Below are 25,264 nucleotides of genomic sequence, written 5' to 3'. Positions count from 1 at the left end.
ACTTTGCACTGCGTGGCAGACTTTTTTTTTAGCTGATTTACAAGTTTGCTCTTTCCAGAATCTGGCCCCTTGATATTAAAAAGATGACTTACTTTGGACTTGAATGACGGTTTCTAAAGAACGAAGAGCGTTAGGATTCGGTCTCTGCCTCAATGTCTCTTCAGGGACAGGATCCAGCTGATAAAAAAAAAAAAAATTATAAACAGGCCACACTAGACTTTAATAGAAACTGTTTTTCAAATTAGTATAACACTTTCTAATTTACTGAGGAACTACTTATTCAATATGCTAATAACAATAACAGCCACATTTTACAGCTTATGTGCAATTTTTATGTCACTGAGATGTTCTATTATTACATTTTACACCATCCTACACATATCCATGTGCATTTTCTTTTCTTAAAAAAAAGCCAAAGCTGTACATTTATTTCAAATATCAGAGATCATTTTTCAAAGATTTTGTATAACAAAAGTTTAAGGAACATTTTATAATGGATGTTTTATGTGTTTTCCCCATGTATTTGTATGCATATCTTTAAAAATATTGTTTTATTGAATGCCTACATTTTTCTTTTGGGAATATTAAAAACGTTAAAACAACAACTTGTAATATGCCTGACTGTTATATCTGGAAAATGGATTTTATTTAGGTAGCTGTGGATGACAAGATGGCTACACACAGGCTAGTGCACCAGGGAAACATTTATTGGAGGGCTACACTATTTTCTATGATAAAAAAGGAAATAAATTTAAAGGATATTACACACCTGAAATTGTACCATAAAATGCTTAGTTATGTGTAGTAAAAATGCAATATTTTTATTATTTATTCTGCCCCCATTCTGAATATTAGAAGTGCAGATGAAAACTTAAGGCTTAACACTGCCATATTCCACTTAGTCATTGGTTCTAAATTCGAGTAACTAATATATAAGCTGCCCATAACTGGCCTAAACAGAGAAGGAAACTTAGGTTACAACATGGCAGTACCCAATCGTTTATGGAGATTAATGATTAAAGTTCCTTTAAATGGATGTTAAAGGCATTGTTTTGTATGCTGAATTAAATGGTATTTTAAATGTACATTTGGTAATTAATTAAATAAATTGGACACTGATAATAAATACTTTAACAAACCTATTCCTCATATCAAATATTGCATATTAAATTATGAAATAAAAATAAAAGTATATTCATCAGTGTATTGCAAACGTACAATAGAAAAACAGAATTTCGTAGAAAATGATTTTATATCATGGGAAAGAAATTGAATGTGCCTTATGAAACGACCCCGATAGGTAGGGAAATCTGTTGCAAATGTATTTATTTAACTGTTTTTAGTTAAGTATTTGGAGTGTTTGTCCTGCACTGGTTTTTGATGTTTGTTATACTCACAAGAAAGAAGTGAATTGTCTTAAGTTGTTTGGTGATCCAATCCAAATGTTAATGGTGTTTAAAGAGCTGGATAGAGCCAGGACAATAGGTGCAAGCTTATGCCCACAAAACTGTTGTTAGCATGTGTTGCCATATTGGTCTTGTGAATATATAAATTAAAGTCTTATGAGATGCACCATATATGCGCTCTATTGAGTTTTTCTTTTCTCAGACAAGTAAGAGCAGCAGACACTTGATTTGAATTGGATATCTGAATTGGAGTTATACACTAGAATTACTGTTTTTAGGAAATGTGTTCCCTGTAAGGTATTTGAGTGCATCACTTTATGTGCTATTTGGATTTTGACAACCAATATCATTTTGTATGTCATCTCTATTACCTCATTCCCCAGCAAGACAGATACACAGGCTTCTGATGCATCACATATTGACGTCAGGTCATGACCACCCTCCAAAGCAAGAACGACTCGGCCTTCAGCCAAATTCATAAGCTGACGGGTCATATGACCAAAGCCTACAAACACACAAAACAGAGTTGTAAGTTGCAATATGTATGTGTTCTGAAAACTTGCATGCAACACTGGGAACTAATAAAATACAATTTAATAAAATGATACATTTAAGGAAATCTATTTATTTTATAACCAACCACAGATGAGTAATCTAAACTTCATTTGCTTACATTTGGCTGTCACTTTATATCCTCCGAGTGGAGCTGGGTGTCCTTCGGCTGCATCAAAGCCAGCGGAGACCAAAACAACATCTGGAGAGAATTCATGAGCAACGGGCATTACCACAGTCCTGTAAAAGAGTAAGAGGTCACTATGGAATTCTGAGGGGTCATTAAGACTACCTGCGACATAAATAAGTGACTTGACATTGCTGTTACTATCAATAATTGCGCACTATGTATAAACATATTTTTGTACACATATACAAAATACAAATCATGAGTTAAGCTACACAATGATATCATAACTGCGTACAACACTCAACTCACTTGTTCAAAACACTCCAATAACTGGGCAGTGCTTGCGACTTAACATAATATCTCTAGAGTACGGATGGAATTGCTGCCAGTTTTGAGCAGAACAGTAGATAAACTGCTCTTTGCATGCACAGCTGCAGCTCTGATAAGTAAACAGTAATTATAGCAATGCAGTTTCTGTAGCACAAATAAACAATAGAGAGGGACATCACGCAAATAAAGTATTTAAACGACATGAAGTACCCTATACAGGGCTAGATTACAAGTGGAGTGGCAGTTTGCACTCACGCTCTGTGTTCAAGCCGATTGCCTGGCTTTTTTAACACCTGAGACCTCATATATTTGAGCCCTAATTACTGTTTTATGCAATATTTAAAAAAAACAGAATTTATGTTTACCTGATAAATTACTTTCTCCAACGGTGTGTCCGGTCCACGGCGTCATCCTTACTTGTGGGATATTCTCTTCCCCAACAGGAAATGGCAAAGAGCCCAGCAAAGCTGGTCACATGATCCCTCCTAGGCTCCGCCTTCCCCAGTCATTCGACCGACGTAAAGGAGGAATATTTGCATAGGAGAAATCATATGATACCGTGGTGACTGTAGTTAAAGAAAATAAATCATCAGACCTGATTAAAAACGAGGGCGGGGCCGTGGACCGCGGACACACCGTTGGAGAAAGTAATTTATCAGGTAAACATAAATTCTGTTTTCTCCAACATAGGTGTGTCCGGTCCCACGGCGTCATCCTTACTTGTGGGAACCAATACCAAAGCTTTAGGACACGGATGATGGGAGGGAGCAAATCAGGTCACCTAGATGGAGGCACCACGGTTTGCAAAACCTTTCTCCCAAAAATAGCCTCAGAAGAAGCAAAAGTAATCAAATTTGTAAAATTTGGTAAAAAATGTTGCAGTGAAGACCAAGTCGCTGCCTTACATATCTGATCAACAGAAGCCTCGTTCTTAAAGGCCCATGTGGAAGCCACGGCCCTAGTGGAATGAGCTGTGATTCTTTCAGGAGGCCTGCCGTCCGGCAGTCTCATAAGCCAATCTGATGATGCTTTAAGCCAAAAAGATAGAGAGGTAGAAGTTGCTTTTGACCTCTCCTTTTACCAGAATAAACAACAAACAAGGAAGATGTTTGTCTGAAATCCTTTGTAGCATCTAAATAGAATTTTAGAGCACGGACAACGTCCAAATTGTGTAACAAACGTTCCTTCTATGAAACTGGATTCGGACACAAAGAAGGTACAACTATCTCCTGGTTAATATTTTTGTTGGAAACAACCTTCGGAAGAAAACCAGGCTCAGTACGTAAAAACCACCTTATCTGCATGGACCAGATAGGGCGGAGAACACTGCAGAGCAGATAACTCAGAAACTCTTCTAGCAGAAGAAATTGCAACCTAAAACAAAACTTTCCAAGATAATAACTTAATATCTATGGAATGTAAGGTTCAAACGGAACCCCTTGAAGAACTGAAAGAACTAGATTAAGACTCCAGGGAAGAGTCAAAGGTCTGTAAACAGGCTTGATTCTAACCAGAGCCTGAACAAACGCTTAAACGTCTGGCACAGCTGCCAGCCTTTTGTGAAGTAAAACAGATAAAGCAGAGATCTGTCCCTTTCAGAGAACTCGCAGAAAATCCTTTCTCCAAACCTTCTTGTAGAAAGGAAAGAATCTTAGGAATTTTTATCTTGTTCCATGGGAATCCTTTAGATTCACACCAACAGATATATTTTTTCCATATATTATGGTAATTTTTTCTAGTTACAGGCTTTCTAGCCTGAATAAGAGTATCTACTACAGAATCTGAAAACCCACGCTTTGATAAAATCAAGCGTTCAAACTCCAAGCAGTCAGTTGGAGGAAAACCAGATTCGGATGTTCAAATGGACCCTGAATAAGAAGGTCCTGACGCAAAGGTAGCTTCCATGGTGGAGCCGATGAAACATTCACAAGGTCTGCATACCAAGTCCTGCGTGGCCACACAGGAACTATCAAGGTCACCGAAGCCCTCTCCAGATTGATCCTGGCTACCAGCATGGGAATGAGAGGAAACGGTGGGAATACATAAGCTAGGTTGAAGATCCAAGGTGCTACTATTGTATCCAATAGAGTCGCCTTGGGATCCCTGGATTTGGACCCGTAACAAGGGACCATGAAGTTCTGACGAGAGGTCATCAGAACCAAGTCTGGAATGCCCCATAATTGAGTTATTTGGGCAAAGATTTCCAGATGGAGTTCCCACTCCCCCGGATGCTCCTCCATCGCCAGGGAACTCCTTGTTACCCCCTGATGGTTGATATATGTAACAGTCGTCATGATGACTGATTGAAACCTTATGAATTTGGCCTTTGCTAGTCTAGGCCAAGCCTTGAGAGCATTGAATATCGCTCTCAGTTCCATTATGTTTATCGGGAGAAGAGAGTCTTCCCGAAACCATAGACCCTGAGTTTTCAGGGGTTCCCAGACCGCGCCCCAGCCCACCAGACTGGCGTCGGTCGTGACAATGACCTATTCTGGTCTGCGGAAGCTCATTCCCTGTGACAGGTTGTCCAGGGTCAGCCACCAACGGAGTGAATCTCTGGTTATTTGATCTACTTGTATCGTCGGAGACAAGACTGTAGAATCCCCATTCCTCTGTCTGAGCATGCCCAGGTGCAATGGTCTTAGATGAATTCGTGCAAAAGGAACTATGTCCATTGCCGCAACCATCAACCCTATTACTTCCATGGACTGCGCTATGGAAGGAATAAGAACAGAATGAAGTACCTGACAAGAGCTTAGAAGTTTTGATTTTCTGGCCTCTGTCAGAAAAACCTTCATTTCTAAGGAAACTATTATTGTTCCCAAGAAGGGAACTCTTGTTGACGGGGACAGAGAACTTTTTTCTATGTTCACTTTCCACCTGTGAGATCTGAGAAAGGCTAGGACAATGTCCGTATGAGCCCTTGCTTTTGACAGAGACGACACCTGAATCAGGATGTCGTCCAAGTAAGGTACTACTGCAATGCCCCTTGGTCTTGGCACCGCTAGAAGGGACCCTAGTACCCTTGTGAAAATCCTTGGAGCAGTGGCTAATCCGAATGGAAATGCCACAGGAAATGCTTGTCCAGAAAGGCGAACCTTAGGAACCGAAAATGTTCCTTGTGGATAGGAATACGTAGGTACGCATCCTTTAAGTCCACCGTGGTCATGAATTGACCTTCCTGGATGGTAGAAAGGATCGTTCGAATGGTTTCCATTTTGAATGATGAAACCCTTAGAAACTTGTTTAGAATCTTGAGATCTAAAATAGGTCTGAATGTTCCCTCTTATTTGGGAATTATGAACAGGTTGGAGTAAAAACCCATCCCTTGTTCTCCTAATGGAACAGGATGAATCACTCCCATGCTTAACAGGTCTTCTACACAGTGTAAGAATGCCTGTTCGAAGATAATTGAGACCCGTGGAACCTTCCCCTTGGGAGTAGTTCCCTGAATTCCAGGAGATAACCTTGAGAAACTATTTCTAGCGCCCAAGGATCCTGAACATCTCTTGCCCCAACCTGAGCAAAGAGAGAAAGTCTGCCCCCCACCAGATCCTTCCCAGATCGGGGGCCAACACTTCATGCTGTTTTGGTAGCAGTGGCAGGTGACTTGGCCTGCTTACCCGTGTTCCAGCCTTGCATCGGCCTCCAGGCTGGCTTGGTTTGAGAAGTATTACCCTCTTGCTTAGAGGGTGTAGAATTTGAGTGGTCCGTTTCTGCGAAAGGGACGAAAATTTGGCTTATTTTTAGCCTTAAAGACCTATCCTGTGGGAGGGCGTGGCCCTTTCCCCCAGTGATGTCTGAAATAATCTCTTTCAAGTCAGGGCCAAACAGTGTTTTACCCTTGAAAGGGATGTTAAGCAAAAGCGCTCTGCGCGCCACGATAGCAAACCCTGAATTATTCGCCGCTAATCTAGCTAATTGCAAAGCGGCATCTAAAATAAAAAAGAGTTAGCCAATTTAAGAGCTTGAACTCTGTCCAAAACCTCCTCGTACGAAGATTCTTTATTAAGCGACTTTTCTAGTTCTTCGAACCAGAAACACGCAGCTGTAGTGACAGGAACAATGCATGAAATTGGTTGTAGAAGGTAACCTTGCTGAACAAACATCCTTTTAAGCAAACCCTCTAACCTTTAATCCATAGGATCTTGAAAGCACAACTATCTTCTATAGGAATAGAAGTGCGTTTGTTTAGAGTAGAACCCGCCCCCTCGACCTTGGGGACTGTATGCTATAAGTCCTTTCTGGGGTCGACTATAGGAAACTAATTTCTTAAATATAGGGGGAGGACAAAGGGTATGCCGGGCCTTTCCCACTCCTTATTTACTATGTCCGCCACCCGCTTGGGTATAGGAAAAACATCGGGGGGCACCGGAACCTCTAGGAACTTGTCCATCTTACCTAATTTCTCTGGAATGACCAAATTGTCACAATCATCCAGAGTAGATAATACCTCCTTAAGTAGTGCGTGGAGATGTTGAAATTTAAATTTAAAAGTTACAATATCAGGTTCTGCTTGTTGAGAAATTTTCCCTGAATCTGAAATTTCTCCCTCAGACAAAACCTCCCTCCTGGCCCCTTCAGATAGGTGTGAGGGTATGTCAGAAAAGATATCATCAGCGTCCTCTTGCTCCTCAGTGTTTAAAACAGAGCAATCACGCTTTCTCTGATAAGTAGGCATTTTGGAAAAAAATGCATGCAATAGAATTATCCATTACAGCCATTAATTGTTGTATGGTAATAAGTATTGGCGCACTAGATGTACTAGGGGCCTCTTGTGTGGGCAAAACTGGTGTAGACACAGAAGGGGATGATGCAGTACCATGCTTACTCCCCTCATTAGAGGAATCATCTTGGGCAATATCATATCTATGGCATTATTATCCCTACTTTGTTTGGACATTATGACACAAATATATCACATATATTTAAATGGGGAGACACATTGGCTTTCATACATATAGAACATCGTTATCTGATGGTTCAGACATGTTAAACAGGCTTAAACTTGTTAACAAAGCACAAAAAACGTTTTACAATAAAACCGTTACTGTCCCTTTAAATTTTAAACTGAACACACTTTATTACTGAATATGTGAAAAAGTATGAAGGAATTGTTCAAATTTCACCAAAATTTCACCACAGTAACTTAAAGCCTTAAAAGTATTGCACACCAAATTTGAAAGCTTTAACCCTTAAAATAACGGAACCGGAGCCGTTTTTACATTTAACCCCTATACAGTCCCAGGTATCTGCTTTGCTGAGACCCAACCAAGCCCAGAGGGGAATACGATACCAAATGATGCCTTCTATAAGCTTTTTGAGTGGTTCTTAGCTCCTCACACATGCATCTGCATGCCATGCTTTCCAAAAACAACTGCGCATTAGAGGCGCGAAAATGAGGCTCTGTCTATGACTAGAAAAGGCCCCCAGTGAAAATGGTGTCCAATACAGTGCCTGCCGTTTTTATTAAAACAATCCCCAAGATTTAACAACTATTAAAAGTAATAATCTGCCAAATATACTTAGTAAAGTAATCGTTTTAGCCCAGAAAAATGTCTACCAGTTTTTTAAGCCCTAATGAAGCCCTTTATTCTTTTACTTAAACAAAGAAAATGGCTTACCGGTTCCCATAGGGAAAATGACAGCTTCCAGCATTACCGAGTCTTGTTAGAAATGTGTCATACCTCAAGCAGCAAAAGTCTGCTCACTGTTTCCCCCAACTGAAGTTAATTCCTCTCAACAGTCCTGTGTGGAAACAGCCATCGATTTTAGTAACGGTTGCTAAAATCATTTTCCTCTTACAAACAGAAATCTTCATCTCTTTCCTGTTTCAGAGTAAATAGTACATACCAGCACTATTTTAAAATAACAAACTCTTGATTGAAGAATAAAAACTACATTTAAACACCAAAAAACTCTAAGCCATCTCCGTGGAGATGTTGCCTGTACAACGGCAAAGAGAATGACTGGGGAAGGCGGAGCCTAGGAGGGATCATGTGACCAGCTTTGCTGGGCTCTTTGCCATTTCCTGTTGGGGAAGAGAATATCCCACAAGTAAGGATGACGCCGTGGACCGGACACACCTATGTTGGAGAAATACTTTTATTAGTGTTATTATGAATGTAACTGTACTTTTAAATGTATTCATTATGTATTTTGTGCATCTTTTTAGTTGAGCGTAACAGTTACCAGAGCTCTGAAGTCGCACTATCTTGACATGCGTTTAATTCAATTGTGCCCAAGAGAACGCGTTTACTTTCAACTCATAATAGTGCACTACTTCTGATGCGCACAAAGAGAAGTGATAAAACCCTTTTTCGTTTGCACGCAACAGTTAGCACGCCACTTGTAATCTAGTCCACAATGGTTAAAAATAATTATGCATTGTAAAAACTATGCCATTTTTATTACTTATTTATGTTGTTTACCTCTGAAACTTGTGTTTTGAACTTTCTCCAGTGAACCTAGCGTGTTTTCAGCAGAATTCAACCTTTGACCCTGCAACATGCTAACACTGATTGTTCAGTCCAGCAGCTCACTTATATTGGTCCCTAACTGTCCACAGCAGATGTGATACAATAAACAGTGATTTTAAATTGTAATTGTCTGAGGAAAATTTGCATTATTTTGCTGTCCAGAGACATAACCCTATTGGGTATGCTTATCTTATTGCCTTTGCTATGACAAATAGGAGACAGATAGAAATAAGCTCATGCGGTTAAGACACATATATTCCAAAGATTTACGCTCAGTCATCAAATAATTCCATTGCCTTGTTGCACACTTTAGGAAAATGTCAAATCTAGTCACAAATTCAATATTAATCTCATATGTGATATGATTTCATATCACTTAACAAAATTTGAAATAAGTCAACGAAGCTGTAGGTTATAAATGCTTAAAGTCTGGCATGGTTTTGGAAATTATTATTGGAGCATACACCTTTGTGAGACTGTGTATCAATAAATAGCATAGCAGCCACCTGACTAATTAAATGAACATTAAATAGTTTCAATTTGTTTTTATCTAAAAGAGGGTGTTAATATGTATTACAAGTTTCAGGGTTTTTTTTTCCCAGTACAATGGATGTTCTTTTCTGAAGAAAAAAAACTAAAACTTGTGGGGCGGGGCATTGTCCACCAATAGCGCTATAGGTGTTTGGCAAACTAGTGAGTAAGCTTATATCTCCCAGGCCAGTGCTGCACAGACATGCACTTGCTCTTTGATTCGAAACATAGCTTTTTTTTTTTTTAGTTTGATTTCCCTTTAATAGCTCAGTTTGATGAATTAGTATGGAGTATAGGGGGCTAAACAATAACAATTAATGTGATGACAATTTTCAAGAAAGAGACAATGGTCAATAAAAGAATGTTTATCAGGGAGGTTGACTTTCTGTCCCAAAAATCTGTATTTCATTCATTTTTCCTCTCTTTTTTTTAGTCAACTTTAGTTTAATACCTCAAAACTTGAAAAATATTTTTTAATCAATTTTAATATTTTATAATGTTTTTTTACTGTATTTAATGTAAATATTTTACATACCAATGTTCTCCACTTACAAGAAGTATTATTAAATAGATATTTTTATATATATCTGAAACAAAACATGGAAGGGGACTGCACTCATGGGGCAGATTTATTAAGCTCCGTATGGAGCTTGATGCCCCTTTTTCCGCACGAGCCTTCAGGCTCGCCGGAAACAGAAGTTCTGAAGCAGCGGACAGAAATGTTATGTCTTCCTGCTCTGAGGCCGCGGACAGAAATGTAGGTCTAATGTGGTGTCAGGTTAGTGTGCGACCAATAAGTGTTTTTTTATAGAGCGCGCTCCATTGAAGTCTATGGGGAGAAGTTAATGCGGTCGTGATATATAAAGTCCAAAAATTAGCACTCATCGGGTTTTGCTTGCGCTCTCACTTTCAACTTGTAATATGCACGCTAACCCGCCCGTGTTAAAAGTTTACTTTGAGCTAACTTTGAGCGCAAGCGAAAAAATCAGATAGGGCGCCATTTGTAATATGTAATATTACACTTTGAGTGTTATATTACTTTAAATAGAATTATAGAAAAACAGGTGATCAGTAGAGGGGTTGCCAGTGTCCCCTCATGTGACAATTACGTGTTATTATTTTACAGGTAGTTCTCTTTTGAGCGCTGTCTGTGACATGTTATGATATTGTGCACCTTCGGTTTGGATAGCTTACAGTCTCGCTTGAGGTACTGCTTCATAAAGCTAGGAAATAAGGATTGTGAGCAAAGCCTTGAGCGGAATCACGCTTGCTTTGTACACAAAACCTATTTATAGAAACCCTTTCAAGTAAAACTGATCCAGATGTAGAAAAAAGGGAATGGGCAGGAAGAGGCAGCCTAATACGTGGAAGCAAATTAAGGCATTGCAGCAGCTACATCTAAAGTTCCACTTAACCCCTTCAGAACAACACCCACAGTCTGTGCCGCAGATAATACACAAACACTAACACTGAAGCACATACAACCTATATCAAACAGGTCCGTTTTTCTCATTACCTGTGTTTGAGTTATTTGTACTTGGTCATGAATGGTACTAGAGTGTGCAGAGGTGTTTCCTAGCTTTCATCTTGTATGAACATAGGAGACTCCATCAGGTTCAGGTTACATTATGTTACCCTTTGGGTACACGGAACATTTGCCAGACTAGTTTGTTATTCTATTTTTTTAATCACTGAGGAAGTACAACACAACATAACCCAAGTGTGGAAAAAACATAACGTGCAGAACCTGCTCAGTTAGTTTACCCCTTAAATGCCAGACAGAGTTGTGGTGGATTGTGAAGCACTCAATAATTAAAAAGTGCATTTAAACACACAATATTTGAACAAGTAAAATATTACAATGCATCAGACATTAATAGCATTTAGAATATGTGGCAATGTGGGCACAACGTAAGTTCCTTTAGAAAATAGCATCATGGATCCAAGTACAACAACATGGAAATGTATTTTTAAGAAAGCTATGGGTCCATATCAAAGTGCATAGCCTACTAGAACAATGCACAACTGCATTATCTTTTGTTGCAAAAGAATTTGAGATGGACAACAAATAAAACTTTTTATGTTGAAGATCTGAATTAAAAGGGCCATTATACACTCATTTTTTCTTTGCATAAATGTTTTGTAGATGATCTATTTATATAGCCCATAAAGTTTTTTTTGTTTTTTTTAAATGTATAGTTTTGCCTATTTTTAAATAACATTGCTCTGATTTTCAGACTCCTAACCAAGCCCCAAAGTTTTATGAGAATACAGACATATACCTACTCCAGCTTGTTTGTGTAAAGGGTCTTTTCATATGCAAAAGAAGGGGGAGGGGAGGTCTTATTTCCCACTTGCCGTGGGCTTTCCAGCTGCCTTTTCAACAGAGCTAAACTGACAGCTTCCAAGTACATTTTTAAACAGTTTTATACTGGATTTTTATATCAGTATCTGTGCATCTTATTCTTTATAGTAGTGTCTATTACATGCAGTTATATGAAAATGAGTGTATACTGTCCCTTTAAGAAACAGAGTGGTGGACTGCTTAGCTTTAAGTCACAAATCTGTAATTTGTCCTTCCCAGGAAACGGTTATTCACCCTTCCCTGACAATGAAATAAGCTATCAAACCCCGCTAGCTTCAGCTCTTGATGAGCTACACTACAATATGTTACAGTAAGCTTAGTTCATCTACCCTACTTAAAGCAATGCAAAGTGTCCCAGATTCATTAAAGTTTATTGGGCGACATTCATTAAGGACATAAACAGAAATGTATTTCAAATTCAATTACAAGTGATTTGCAGTATATTGTACATCTGGAAAGTTTTATATTATTACTGTATACACATATATATATATATATATATATATGTGTGTGTGTGTGTGTGTGTGTGTGTGTGTGTGTGTGTGTGTGTGTATGTGGCACACTTGAACTAGCACTGTCTAGCTGTGAAAACTGTCAAAATGCACTGAGTTAAGAGGCGGCCTTCAAGGGTTTACACATTAGCATATGAGCCTTCCTAGGTTTAGCTTACAACAAAGAATACCAAGAGAACAAAGGAAATGTGATAATAAAAGTAAACTGTATCTGAATCCTGAAAGTTACATTTTGACTAGACTGTCCCTTTAAGTGTGGCATTATCACTTCTATGTCCGTTTAAGAAATATCCCCTATGAGTATTTTATTACTGGCATCAACTACAAATCGTGTGCATTCTGATATAACTCCATTATTAGCCACTGATTGTAATGACTTTTCTTTTACCTGATCTAAAGCACATTTATTGTAAATGCTACAATACAAGAATCACAATTTTTAAATATACCATTTTAAATTGATATGAAACCCAAAAAAAATATTTTGAGATTTAGACAGAGCATACGATTTTTAAAAAGTTTCCAAATTACTTCTATGATCAAATTGCTTCGATAATATTCTTTGTGGAAGAGGTAGGTGTCTGGAGCACTAAATAGCAGGAAATAGTGCTGCCATTTAGTGATCTTGCAAATGGATTACATTCTTGCAAAACTGTTGCCATATAGTGCTTCAGACACGTGCACACGCTTAAGTCCCTGCTTTTCAACAAAAGATACCACAAGAACGAGGATAATGTGATAATAGAAGCAAATTGGAAAATGACTTTATTAACACTAACTCTCAGGCTTTCTGAGGGTGAGGAACATTTATATTAGTCACATAAATTCAGGTCATACCATTAGCGCAGCATATACAGTCATTTTATTTACAGACATATTTATATATAGAGAATAACAATAAAATAATAACATTCTTTAGGTACAAGTGCTGCTATAACGTACACTGCTTTGTCTATAACAATACAAAATAGAAAAATGAAGGGGCACCGCAGTCATTTGTTCCATATTAAAGGGGCAATCCAGGCAAAATGGAATATATACATGCATAGTACTCCTTGCAGTACATTTAACATTGTCAAACAGCATAAGAACTGACAATCATGAGAATAGAAGCATTTTTTGTAAAACTTCTTTTCTCTTGCAAGGTGTATCCAGTCCATGGATTCATCCTTTACTTGTGGGATATTCTCATTCCCTACAGGAAGTGGCAAAGAGAGCACACAGCAGAGCTGTCCATATAGCTCCCCCTCTAGCTCCACCCCCCAGTCATTCTCTTTGCCGGCTCTAAGCACTAGGGTCTCTCTACGGGAGGGTAAAGTGAATGTGGTGTTAGAATTGGAGAAAGGATTGTCAGCTAGGTCCTTAAAAGGACAGATATCTGCTCTGTCTATCCTTTTACACAAGCGTCTGGCAGAGGTTCCAGACGTTCAAGCGTTTGCAAAGGCCTTAGTCAGAATCAAGCCTGTCTATAAACCTGTGGCTCCGCCATGGAGTCTAAATCTAGTTCTTTCAGTTCTTCAAGGGGTTCCGTTTGAACCTTTACATTCCATAGATATTAAGTTGTTATCTTGGAAAGTTTTGTTTTTGGTAGCTATCTCTTCTGCTCGAAGAGTCTCAGAATTATCTGCCTTACAGTGCGATTCACCTTACCTGGTGTTCCACGCAGATAAGGTAGTTTTGCGTACCAAACAAGGTTTCCTTCCTAAAGTGGTTTCTAATAAGAATATTATCCATGAAATAGTTGTTCCTTCTCTGTGTCCTAATCCTTCTTTGAAGAAGGAACGTCTGTTGCACAATCTTGATGTAGTTCGTGCTCTAAAGTTCTATTTGCAAGCAACTAAGGATTTCAGACAAACATCCTCCTTGTTTGTTATCTATTCTGGTAAGAGGAGAGGTCAGAAAGTGACTGCTACCTCTCTTTCCCTTTGGCTGAAAAGCATCATCCGTTTGGCCTATGAGACTGCTGGCCAGCAGCCTCCTGAGACTATTACTGCTCATTCTACCAGAGCAGTGGCTTCCACATGGGCTTTTAAAAACGAGGCTTCTGTTGAACAGATTTGTAAGGCAGCGACTTGGTCTTCACTGCATACTTTTTCAAAATTTTACAAATTCGATACTTTTGCTTCTTCGGAGGCTATTTTTGGGAGAAAGGTTTTGCAAGCAGTGGTGCCTTCCGTTTAAGGTACCTGCCTTGTTCCCTCCCTTCATCCGTGTCCTAAAGCTTTGGCATTGGTATCCCACAAGTAAAGGATGAATCCGTGGACTGGATACACCTTGCAAGAGAAAACAGAATTTATGCTTACCTGATAAATTACTTTCTCTTGCGGTGTATCCAGTCCACGGCCCGCCCTGGCAATTAAGTCAGGTGAAAATTTTTTGTTTAAACTACAGTCACCACTGCACCCTATGGTTTCTCCTTTTCTTCCTAACCTTTGGTCGAATGACTGGGGGTGGAGCTAGAGAGGGAGCTATATGGACAGCTCTGCTGTGTGCTCTCTTTGCCACTTCCTGTAGGGAATGAGAATATCCCACAAGTAAAGGATGAATCCGTGGACTGGATACACCGCAAGAGAAAGTAATTTATCAGGTAAGCATAAATTCTGTTTTTACTGAGAGTATATATATATACATGCATAGTACTCCTTGCAATCCATTTAACATTGTCAAACAGGATAAGAACTGACAATCATGAGAATAGAAGCATTTTTGCAATATACACAAATTAACTAAAATGCTTCTAGTAAAAGCTATAGCTGTTTCAAGAATGTACTTAAGTATGCTACGTGCACCAGCATTTTAAACCCACTTGTACAGAAAGCCTACGGTGCGTATATCATCTGGTAATGACTCGATTTACATCATTAATGACATGATACAAACACTAAAACAGTTATAACTATGTTGTAAATATGTTTCTATCCAAAGATGTTATACATCTATGTGCATTTCAATTTTGACCTGAATGTCCCTTTAATGAATGAGTGGATTTTAAAATGGATTACAGATGTCTGAAACACGCATGTTTTTGTCCTAAATAAAGTCTTGTCAGGCTTGCAGAGTTGTTTTTTTGGCCAATAGAACCGTAGGAGTTGTCCTTATTAACCAATGAGTATTAGCATAAAGTACACAACAGCCTTTTTTTTTTTTTGGAACCAAAAACGTCATTATGTTTAAATGCTATTCTTTGATATGTATGATATAAAGGTTTTGAGTATAATGCTTCTTTAAAGGGACATAATACTCATATGCTAAATCACTTGAAACTGATGCAGTATAGCTGTAAAAAGCTGACAGGAAAATATCACCTGAGCATCTCTATGTAAAAAAGGAAGATATTTTACCTCACAATTTCCTCAGTTCAGCAGAGTAAGTTCTGTGTAAAAAGTTATACTCAGCTGCTCCCAGCTGCAGGTAAAATAAATAAAAAATGAAGAAATGAACAGCAGCCAATCAGCATCAGCAGTGCTGAGGTCATGAACTCTTACTGTGATCTCATGAGATTTGACTTAACTCTCATGAGATTTCATAGTAAGCTTCCTTTACCTGATTGGTGAAATAATATGAGAGTGCACGATGCTCATCCTTTCAGATGTCCCGGGACAGACATACTAATATGCTGCTTAGAAATCCTTTACAATGGGAGGTGGCTACTGAGGAACTTTTTAGGTAAAATATCTTTCTTTTTTACATAGAGATGTTCAGGTGATATTTTCTAGTCAGCTTTTTACAGCTATGCTGCATCACTTTCAAGTGTTTAAACATTTGGGTATTATGGCCCTTTAAGATAAGTTTTTGAGGTGCCATGTTAATATTTATAGATATGCCATGGGGCTTGCTATCACACACACGACATCCTGCAGTAGAACATTACAATAAATAACATAATATGACTTCAAAGTGAGACAAGAAGAAGACTAGAAATAAGGTATGAACAGAGCAAAAAGCAGAAACAAGGTGGATTGGTGCTGGTAGTGAAGAGGTAAAACTAGTGGCAAATGTTCCTGCTTGTAGAGCAGGGGGGCTGCATGCACTTTATTTAATTCATTTATAGACACTGCAAACAGTCCAGTACTATTATTAGTAATCCCCATGCATTATAATGCGCACACCAAACTCATGACGGTCTCTAGCCCATATGCACTATACGCATTCTGATCCCTCTTCAGTCTCCTATTTTGGGTGTGTTACTGACTATGTGTGCCAGGGAGGAAAAGACTCGTGTGCCATTTAATATATAAAACAAGTTGGTGCAATGTGGTCTACAGAAGGCTATTGTGATCTATGGGAAGGATATGTGTTTATGTTTAGTCTATTATGAATAAATGAATAGCTGATAGTATGGTGAGGGGAGACTGCACTGATGCTGCCCAAATAATACCTGTACTGTGAACACCCAGAGGGCTTCAGTCCCCAGCTCTTTTCATCCGGCACTTTCCACCAGCACTAAAATGCACTAAAAGTTCAGAAAAGACAGAAACGAAAAGGAGTGAAAAGTGGGAGCAGAGAGGATAAGGTTGGAAACCTAGATAAAGGGAGAAGCAACGAGAGGGAGATGGCACATTACGCATGATGGCACTCACCGGAAAGCGGCAAGGTATTCAGCATCTCCCATGGGAGGGTCTAACCCGCCAGTCCAGGCAACATTCACATTAAATCCTTCACCAGCTCCAGCACCAACCTGTAACCCAAAGTACAGTTAGTTACATACTGCCCTTGTGCTGCTACAATAAATAAGTGTATGGTGTGACAGGACTACCAAACTAAGGCCCAAGGGCCACATCTGGCCCTCCAATAGTTTTCATATGGCTCTCAGCATCACTGAGCACAAAACAAATGCCATTAAAGTGATAGAAAGATCAAAATTAGAATGTGCATGATTGCATTTTCAATAGAAGTATTTGTGCAATATAATTCAATTAGCAAAATTGCTTCTAGTAAAAGTTATTATTGTTAGTTAGCGGTGTATGCACATATGCTGTTAATGGCCTGTGCACCAGCATTTAAACATCACACGGCTTGTATGGTTTAATACATTTGTCTTTACACACCCCAGCCAGCTGTCTGAGCAAGCACAGTGTGCGTGATCCTTTAGTCACACACAGCATATGTATGTATGCCGCTGATATTTTAATAACATTTTGTGGAAACATTTTTGCTAATGGAAGTAAAATGCAAAATGCTTCTGTATGAAACTGAAAAGTATCCATGCGTATTTCAGTTTTGAACTTTCTATTCCTTTAATTTGTTTCTGAAAAAGGCAGTTCCTCATGTGTATTAGTACCAAATTTTGTCAATTTGAATGGCATATACAGTTAAATTCTATTCATTAAAGGGACACTAATCCCAATTTTTTTCTTTAATGATTCAGATAGAGCATGCAATTTTAAGCAACTTTCTAATTTACTCCTATTATCATTTTCTTCATTCCTTTGCTATCTTTATTTGAAAAACAGGAATGTAAAGCTTAGGAGCCGTTAGGTTCAGCACACTGGATAGCGCTTGCTTATTGGTGGCTACATTTAGCCACCAATATGCAAGTGTAACCTAGGTTCTGAATCAAAAATGACAATTTACTTCTACTGTCAAATTTACTTTGCTCTCTTGGGATCCTATGTTGAAAAGCATCTAGGAAGGTGTAAGAGCGTGCACGTGACTGGAGCAGTTTATGGAAGCAGTTTTAGATCTCTGTTATACATTTGCAAGAACACTACATGGCATCAGTGTTTCCTGTCATGTACTAATCTAGAAATGTGCACGTTACCTATCTAGGTATTTCTTCAACAAAGAATGCCATAAGAACAAAGTAAATTTAACAATAGAAGTAAATCAGAAACTTTTTCAAAAGTATTTGCTCTGTCTGATTAACAAAATAATAATTTTGGGTTCCATGTCCCTTTAAGCTACATTTGGAGATTGTATCCAAATTAAATAAATGTTTTATTAAAGTCATGGAACAGTTGGATTTTATCCTCTATAGCATATACAAAAAACAAATGTTCTCAATATATGTGATTTTTTGAATTGTTATACCTTTTAATGAGAATTGACATTTTAATTGTAAATTGTATTTAAAAAAAAAAGAGAGAAATCACATGTTGGATACACTTAGCTCCTTCAGAGTTCAGTTGACATTAAAGTGATTGTAAAGTTTAATAAATTAAAGCTTGGTATCTAAAAATAATCTTAAAAACAGGGGCACTTTCATTCATTAAACTTTAAAATGATGCTTCTATTTTAAAATACAGTACTTACTTTTAAAAATGATGGCCTGCACACTTGTATTTCATCATTTGTAGCCTGCATGGTCCTGCTTTCTTTAGCAGATCGATGACAACCCCGGCTTCCTCCGATCGTTGTGTGCCCCCTTTGGTGTCCAGCTCGAGGGGCACGCAACGATGGGAGGAAGCTGGATCGTCATCCATATGCTAATGAAAGCAGGAGCTGTGGCCAGAGGATCAGCATTATGTTTACCATAACGCAAAGGTAAGTATTTTAAAAAATAAGCGGCATTGTAAAGTTTAATGAATGAAAGTGCCCCTGTTTTTAAGATTAATTTTAGATACCGGCACTTATTCATTAACGTTTACAATCACTTTAACTGCTAAAAAAAGTAATAGTATGAGAGAAGTGAAAAAGTCACAACTAATTAAAATATAACGTATTACAAAGGTTATTACTAAATAGAAAGGTTTGGTAATCTTTTCGAAACCAGAGAAAATTTCAACATCTGGCTGCACCACAATATACTGCAGCCCTGATGGGAAGTCAATGGGTTAAACGTTTCAGAATTTAATATGTTGTCACCAACCACAGCAGGGATAAAACGTGTGATGAAATGCGCAGAAAGTTATAATGTGACGACAAACATAGCGACAACAGTTTTAACCAGCTATAGAAAGCTGATGTGGTAAACGGCGGATTTCAAAAAAACATTTGGATGTAAAATGGCATCAAACAGGTAAAAAGTTACTAACAAATAAAAGATTTATTTTAACAATTGAAAATGAATTATTAAAATCAGAAACAAATATAAAATATAATTTCTTTATTAAGAACAATTCAAGTGGTAGATTTTTCTTGCAGGCTACAAATGATGAAATACAAGTGTGCAGGCCATCATTTTTATAAGATTGTTTTCAAAGGAGTTATTTTGGGTAGGAACGCAAATTTCCCCATCTGTTCTGCATCTTCCCTCCCTCTTTCTTGCAAAATCCTTTGTTCTTCAGAATATCAAAGTGATGATGATAAACTGTTTACAATGCAGAATCCTCTCTGCCCTTCATCCCCTAGAGTCCCTTCTGTATTAGGAGCTGCACGTGATCTATAATATCAATTCTAGAGATTTTGTAATGTGTCATCTGGCTGCTATTACAACAAGATGTCTCACTATGGTGGGATAAAAAGACTTTGAAAGTCAAAGACCTCATTTTGCATTATGACAATCTGAGAGGAATAGTTGTAAGTTATCATTATATCATTATATTTTGTGTCACCTCATCAGCTGCTCCACTCCCAGGGAAAAAGTTGCCATCATCATGTCGATGCAGGGAGATGTAGAGGACGTTTGGGTCCTTGTAAAAGATCTGCTGTGTTCCATTACCATGGTGCACATCCTGGAAAAGTGAGACAGAGGACAATTAATTAAAAGGATACTAATTCCAGGGGTGGGGGCACAGAAGTCACTAGCACAAATCTACAGCCACAGCTACAACAACTATTACTATTGTTATAAAGCTATAATTCAAGGGGTTGTGGCACTCATAAAATGTTTTTAGAATCATTTATTTTATTTAAAAAATAATATGGCGTTAAGTGTTACTTTTTTGTTCTCACAATAAATACAAGATTGGTTAATAATATGCATTGGTGCGGCCTTGCCATTCTTTGACTCTTGAGTTTGTATAATCAGTCCTTTCTTTTCTTTGTGTATATATTATTGTTATAAAGCTTAGTACCAGTAAATACAGTAGATTTACATAATCAACAAATGCATGATAAATTGACAATGCAATAGCACTTCAAAATGAGTAGTAGATATTTTTCTAACACATTTTAAAGTTATGTCTATATCCACTCCCCCTGTATTATGCGACAGTCATCAGCCAATCACAAATGCATATACGTATATTCTGTGAATTCTTGCACATGCTCAGTAGGAGCTGATGACTCAAAAAGTGTAAATATAAAAAGACAGTGCACATTTTGTTAATGGAAGTAAATTGGAAAGATGTTTCTGCTCTATCCAAATCATGAATGTTTCATTTTGACATGAGTGTCCATTTAAAGGGACAGTCTACCCCAGAATTTTTATTGTTTAAAAAGATAGATAATCCTTTTATTACCCATTCCCCAGATTTGCATAACCAACACCGTTATATTAATATACTTTTTTACTTGATTGTCTTCTATCTAAGCCCCTTATTACAGTTCTTTTTGACAGACTTGTATTTTAGCCAGTTTTCACTCCTAGGTGACTGCACAGGAGTGAGCACGTTATCTATATGGCACGCATCAACTAGCACTGTCTAGCTGTAAAAAACTGGCAAATGTACTGAGATAAGAGGCGCCTTCAATGGTTTAGAAATTTGCATATGAGCCTTCCTATGTTTAATTTCCAACAAAGAATAAATTGATGATAAAAGTAAATAGGAAAGGTGTTTAAAATGACATGCCCTATCTGAAACATGAAAGTTTAATTTGACTGTCCCTTTAAAAAAACAAAAACAAAAAAAACATAAACGCAACATCATTCTTTAATATAAACCATTATATTTACTGCACTGCCTATAAGGTATTCCGTTTTTCCCATCTAGTTAAAAAAAGCTTACACTGCTGTGACACTAGGGTTTATTTATTAGTAATAAATAATAAAAAGATTGTGTTAACCTATATAAAACTATTTCTCAAGAAGTGCAAAACTTTTATATAGTTTCCATAAAATACTAAGGTATAACATCAATTACCACAGCTGCAAAATCCTTAAAATAACGTTCTTTCTTTCAATATGGTTGCATGCATGTGAGTATCAGTGTCAGAATCTGTTTCAGTCTGACAAGAATGACCCAGAGGTATGTGTGGGTGATTCTGTGTCAGAATCTGTTTCATTCTGACATACAGAGGTATGCGTGTGTGTTTCAGTGTCAGAATCTGTTTCATTCTGACATACAGAGGTATGCGTGTGTGTTTCAGTGTCAGAATCTGTTTCATTCTGACAGAGGTATGCGTGTGTGTTTCAGTGTCAGAATCTGCTTTTATTCTGACAAACATTGGATCGCGTGTGTGTTTCAGTATCAGAATCTGCTTCATTCTGACAAACAGAGGTATGCGTGTGTGTTTCAGTGTCAGAATCTGCTTCATTCTGACAAACATTGGATCGCGTGTGTGTTTCAGTGTCAGAATCTGCTTCATTCTGACAAACATTGGATCGCGTGTGTGTTTCAGTGTCAGAATCTGCTTCATTCTGACAAACATTGGATCGCGTGTGTTTCAGTGTCAGAATCTGCTTCATTCTGACAAACATTGGATCGCGTGTGTGTTTCAGTGTCAGAATCTGCTTCATTTTGACAAACATTGGATCGCGTGTGTGTTTCAGTGTCAGAATCTGCTTCATTCTGAAAAACATTGGGTGCATTGCTGCTAACATTTAAAGGGATATGAAACGCATATTTTTACTTTCATAATTCAGACAGAGTGTACAGTTTTGTTAAACAACTTCTTAAATGACTTATATTATCAAATTTGATTAATTCTTTTGGTATACTTTGTTGAAGGAGCTGCAATGCACTAGTAGCTGAACACATCTGTTTGAGCCAAACTAAATATATAATAGAAGTAAACTGAAAAGTTGTTTAAAATTACAAGCTCTTTATAATAATTAAAAGTTTACTTATGACTTTACTATGCCTTTAAACTAGTTTAATTTAAAGGGACATAAAAAGTATAAAAAGGAAATGCTATAATTTCACATTTTCTTATTACACTATTGTTTGCATATAACTATGTGCTTATGCCTTGAAAGGGGGGTTAAACATATAAAGTCAACTCCAGAGCATCTATGCACTACAGGGAGCTGGATGAAAACATCTGATGAGCCAATGACAAGAGGCACATGTGTGCAGCCACCATTCACCATCTAGCTCCCAGTAGTAAACTGCTGCTCCCAATCATATCTAGGTATGCTTTAAACAAAGAATATCAAGAGCATAAGGTAAATTTGATAATAGAAGTTAACTGAATGCTCTATCTGACCCTTTAACATGTAATTATGGATTTCATGTCGCTTTTAAATATGAATAAATGCATAAAATCACCAAGTACAAAATAAAATTGCAACATATTTCTATAGATTGCATTGTTCTTCTACTCTAGAAAATCATTTTGCACTTGTACTTTAGGTGAAGGATGCAAAGTAAAAAAAATAAAAAATAAATGTTCTGGGAATATTTTATGGTTTTCATAATAATTCTACAACTTTTTAGTTTGCATATCTATTACATGAAATGCACTCCTGTAGTTTAGAATCCAACATAACAGTAGCCCAGTTAACACTTAAAGGGACATGAAACCCAAACATTTTCTTTCATGGTTCAGATAGAGAATACAATTTTAAACAACTTTCCAATTTACTTCTATTATTTAATTTGCTTCATTATCTTGTTATTCTTTGCTAAAAAGCTCAGGGGTAGCAGAGAATCTAGGTTGTCATTGGCACACCCATGTGTTTAGTTAGAAAACAGTAGTGCATTGCTGCTCCTTCAACAAATGATACCAAGAGAATAAAACAAATTAAATAATAGAAGTAAATTAAAAAGTTGTTTAAAATTGTATTTTCTATCTGAAGCATGAAAGGAAATTTTTGGGTTTCATGTCCCTTTAATTTCTCTTAGAATGTCCTGAACTCCATATCTAATGATCTATATCTAAAACACAACTCTAAAGCACAGGATTCCAGCTTTTAATAGAGACATCAATGACAAGCTGAAACAAGCACAACAACTGAACCTTAAAGGGACAGTATACACTCATTTTCATATAACTGCTTGTAATAGACACTACTATAAAGAATAAGATGCACAGATACTGATATAAAAATCCAGTATAAAAATGTTTAAAAACTTACTTAGAACCTCTTAGTTTAGCTCTGTTGAAAAGGTAGCTGGAAAGCCCACTGCAAGTGGCAAATAAGACACTCCCCCCCCCTCCCCCTTCTTTTGCATATGAAACAACCCTTTACACAAACAGGAGCAAGCTGGAGAAGGTAGCTGACGGTATTCAAATAAAACTTTGGGGCTTGGTTAGGAGTCTGAAAATCAGAGCAATGTTATTTAAAAATAAGCAAAACTATACATTTTTTTAAAAAAAAACTTTATGGGCTATATAAATAGATCATCTACAAAACATTTATGCAAAGAAAAAATGAGTGTATAATGTCCCTTTAATAGAATATAAATAGTGGTGAAAATAAAGAAATTCAGTCTTACAGTAAAAAGCACCGTTCTAAGTGCTGGTATCAGAAAACCATAGAACCAGCAGAACTGTGGCACAGTGCCAACCAAGTATTATGAAAAACATCCAATTTTAAACTGGACTTCTTATAACTTGACAACTAAAATGCAGAAAATAATGCTGCCAACTGAAATCATGCGTTTTACTTGAGTAGAGATATTTATTTCACCAAGGCACGGCTTTTGGCAAACATCTGCTTAACTAGTTTAATAGAGTATGTATTCTGAATTTAAAAGGATGTAACAACTTATTTAGTTGTTGTGGCATTCAAGAGAGGATATTTTAAAATGTATTATTTTTCTATTTAAAAAATTAAAAAAAACAACACTAAGCTGAAAATAATGCTTATGTCAATTTTTTGGCTACCAATAGATCTCAATATTAAACATGTAAAGATTTGGTACTTGTTTAAAGGGCCATGATACCCAAATGTTGAAACACTTGAAAGTGATGCAGCATAGCTGTAAAAAGCTGACTAGAAAATATCACCTGAACATTTCTATGTAAAAAAGAAAGATATTTTACCTCAAAAATTCCTCAGTAGCCACATCCCATTGTAAAGGAGCAAGTCAGTATATCTGTCCCGGGACAGCTAAGGGAGTGAGCTTATGTGCACACTCATTGTATTTCCCTATTCAGTTTAAGGAAGTTTACTATGAAATCTCATGAGAGTTAAGTGAAATCTCATGAGATCACAGTAAAAGAGTTCATGACCTCAGCACTGTTGATGCTGATTGGCTGCTGTTTATTTCTTAATTATTATTTTTTTTTACCTGCAGCTGGGCAGCAGCTGAAGCATAGTTTTTTACACAGAACTTACTCTGCTGAGCTGAGGAAGTTGTGAGGTAAAATATCCTCTTTTTTTACAAAGAGATGGTCAGGTGATATTTTCCTGTCAGCTTTTTACAGTTATACTGCATCAGTTTCAAGTTTCAAGCATATGAGTATTATGCCCCTTTAAAGGCAAAGTCTACACTAGAATTGTTATTATTTTAAAAGATAGATAATCCCTTTATTACCCATTCCCAAGTTTTGCACAACCAACACAGTTATATTAATACACTTTTTACCTCTGTGATTACCTTGTATCAAAGCCTCTGCAAAATGCCCCCTTATGTCAGTTCTTTTGACAGACATCCATTTTAGCCAATCAGAGCTGGCTCACCTGAACTCCTCGTGCGTGAGCACAGTGTTATCTATATGACACACACAAACTAACACCCTCTAGTGGTGAAAAATTGTCAAAATGCCCTGAGAGAAGAGGCAGCCTTCAATGGCTTTGTAATTAGCATATGAACCTCCTAGCTTTCAACTAAGAATACCAAGAGAACAAAGCAAAATAGGTGATAAAAGTAAATTGGAAAATTGTTTAAAATTACATTCTCTATCTGACACATGAAAGTTTATTTTGGACTAGACTGTCCCTTTAAGCTGTGCACAAACACTTTATATTA

General features: G+C 37.3%; 1 protein-coding gene across 5 annotated transcripts in view; it reads right to left on the bottom strand.

The window, feature by feature from the left end:
- Positions 1-25,264, bottom strand: part of HDAC7 (histone deacetylase 7) — a 603,789-nt gene that overhangs the window by 8,874 nt on the left and 569,651 nt on the right. For all 5 annotated transcript variants that reach the window (XM_053708257.1, XM_053708258.1, XM_053708255.1 and 2 more), the window contains 5 exons: positions 19,799-19,918; positions 16,886-16,983; positions 2,080-2,198; positions 1,778-1,911; positions 93-177 (listed from right to left, as the gene is read on the bottom strand). In XM_053708257.1, the coding sequence (XP_053564232.1) occupies positions 93-177; positions 1,778-1,911; positions 2,080-2,198; positions 16,886-16,983; positions 19,799-19,918 (556 nt within the window). The remainder of the gene's footprint in view (positions 1-92; positions 178-1,777; positions 1,912-2,079; positions 2,199-16,885; positions 16,984-19,798; positions 19,919-25,264) is intronic.

The sequence above is a fragment of the Bombina bombina genome, chromosome 3, assembly GCF_027579735.1.
Source record: "Bombina bombina isolate aBomBom1 chromosome 3, aBomBom1.pri, whole genome shotgun sequence".
NCBI lineage: Eukaryota > Metazoa > Chordata > Amphibia > Anura > Bombinatoridae > Bombina > Bombina bombina.
This window is presented reverse-complemented; position numbering and strand designations above follow the sequence as displayed.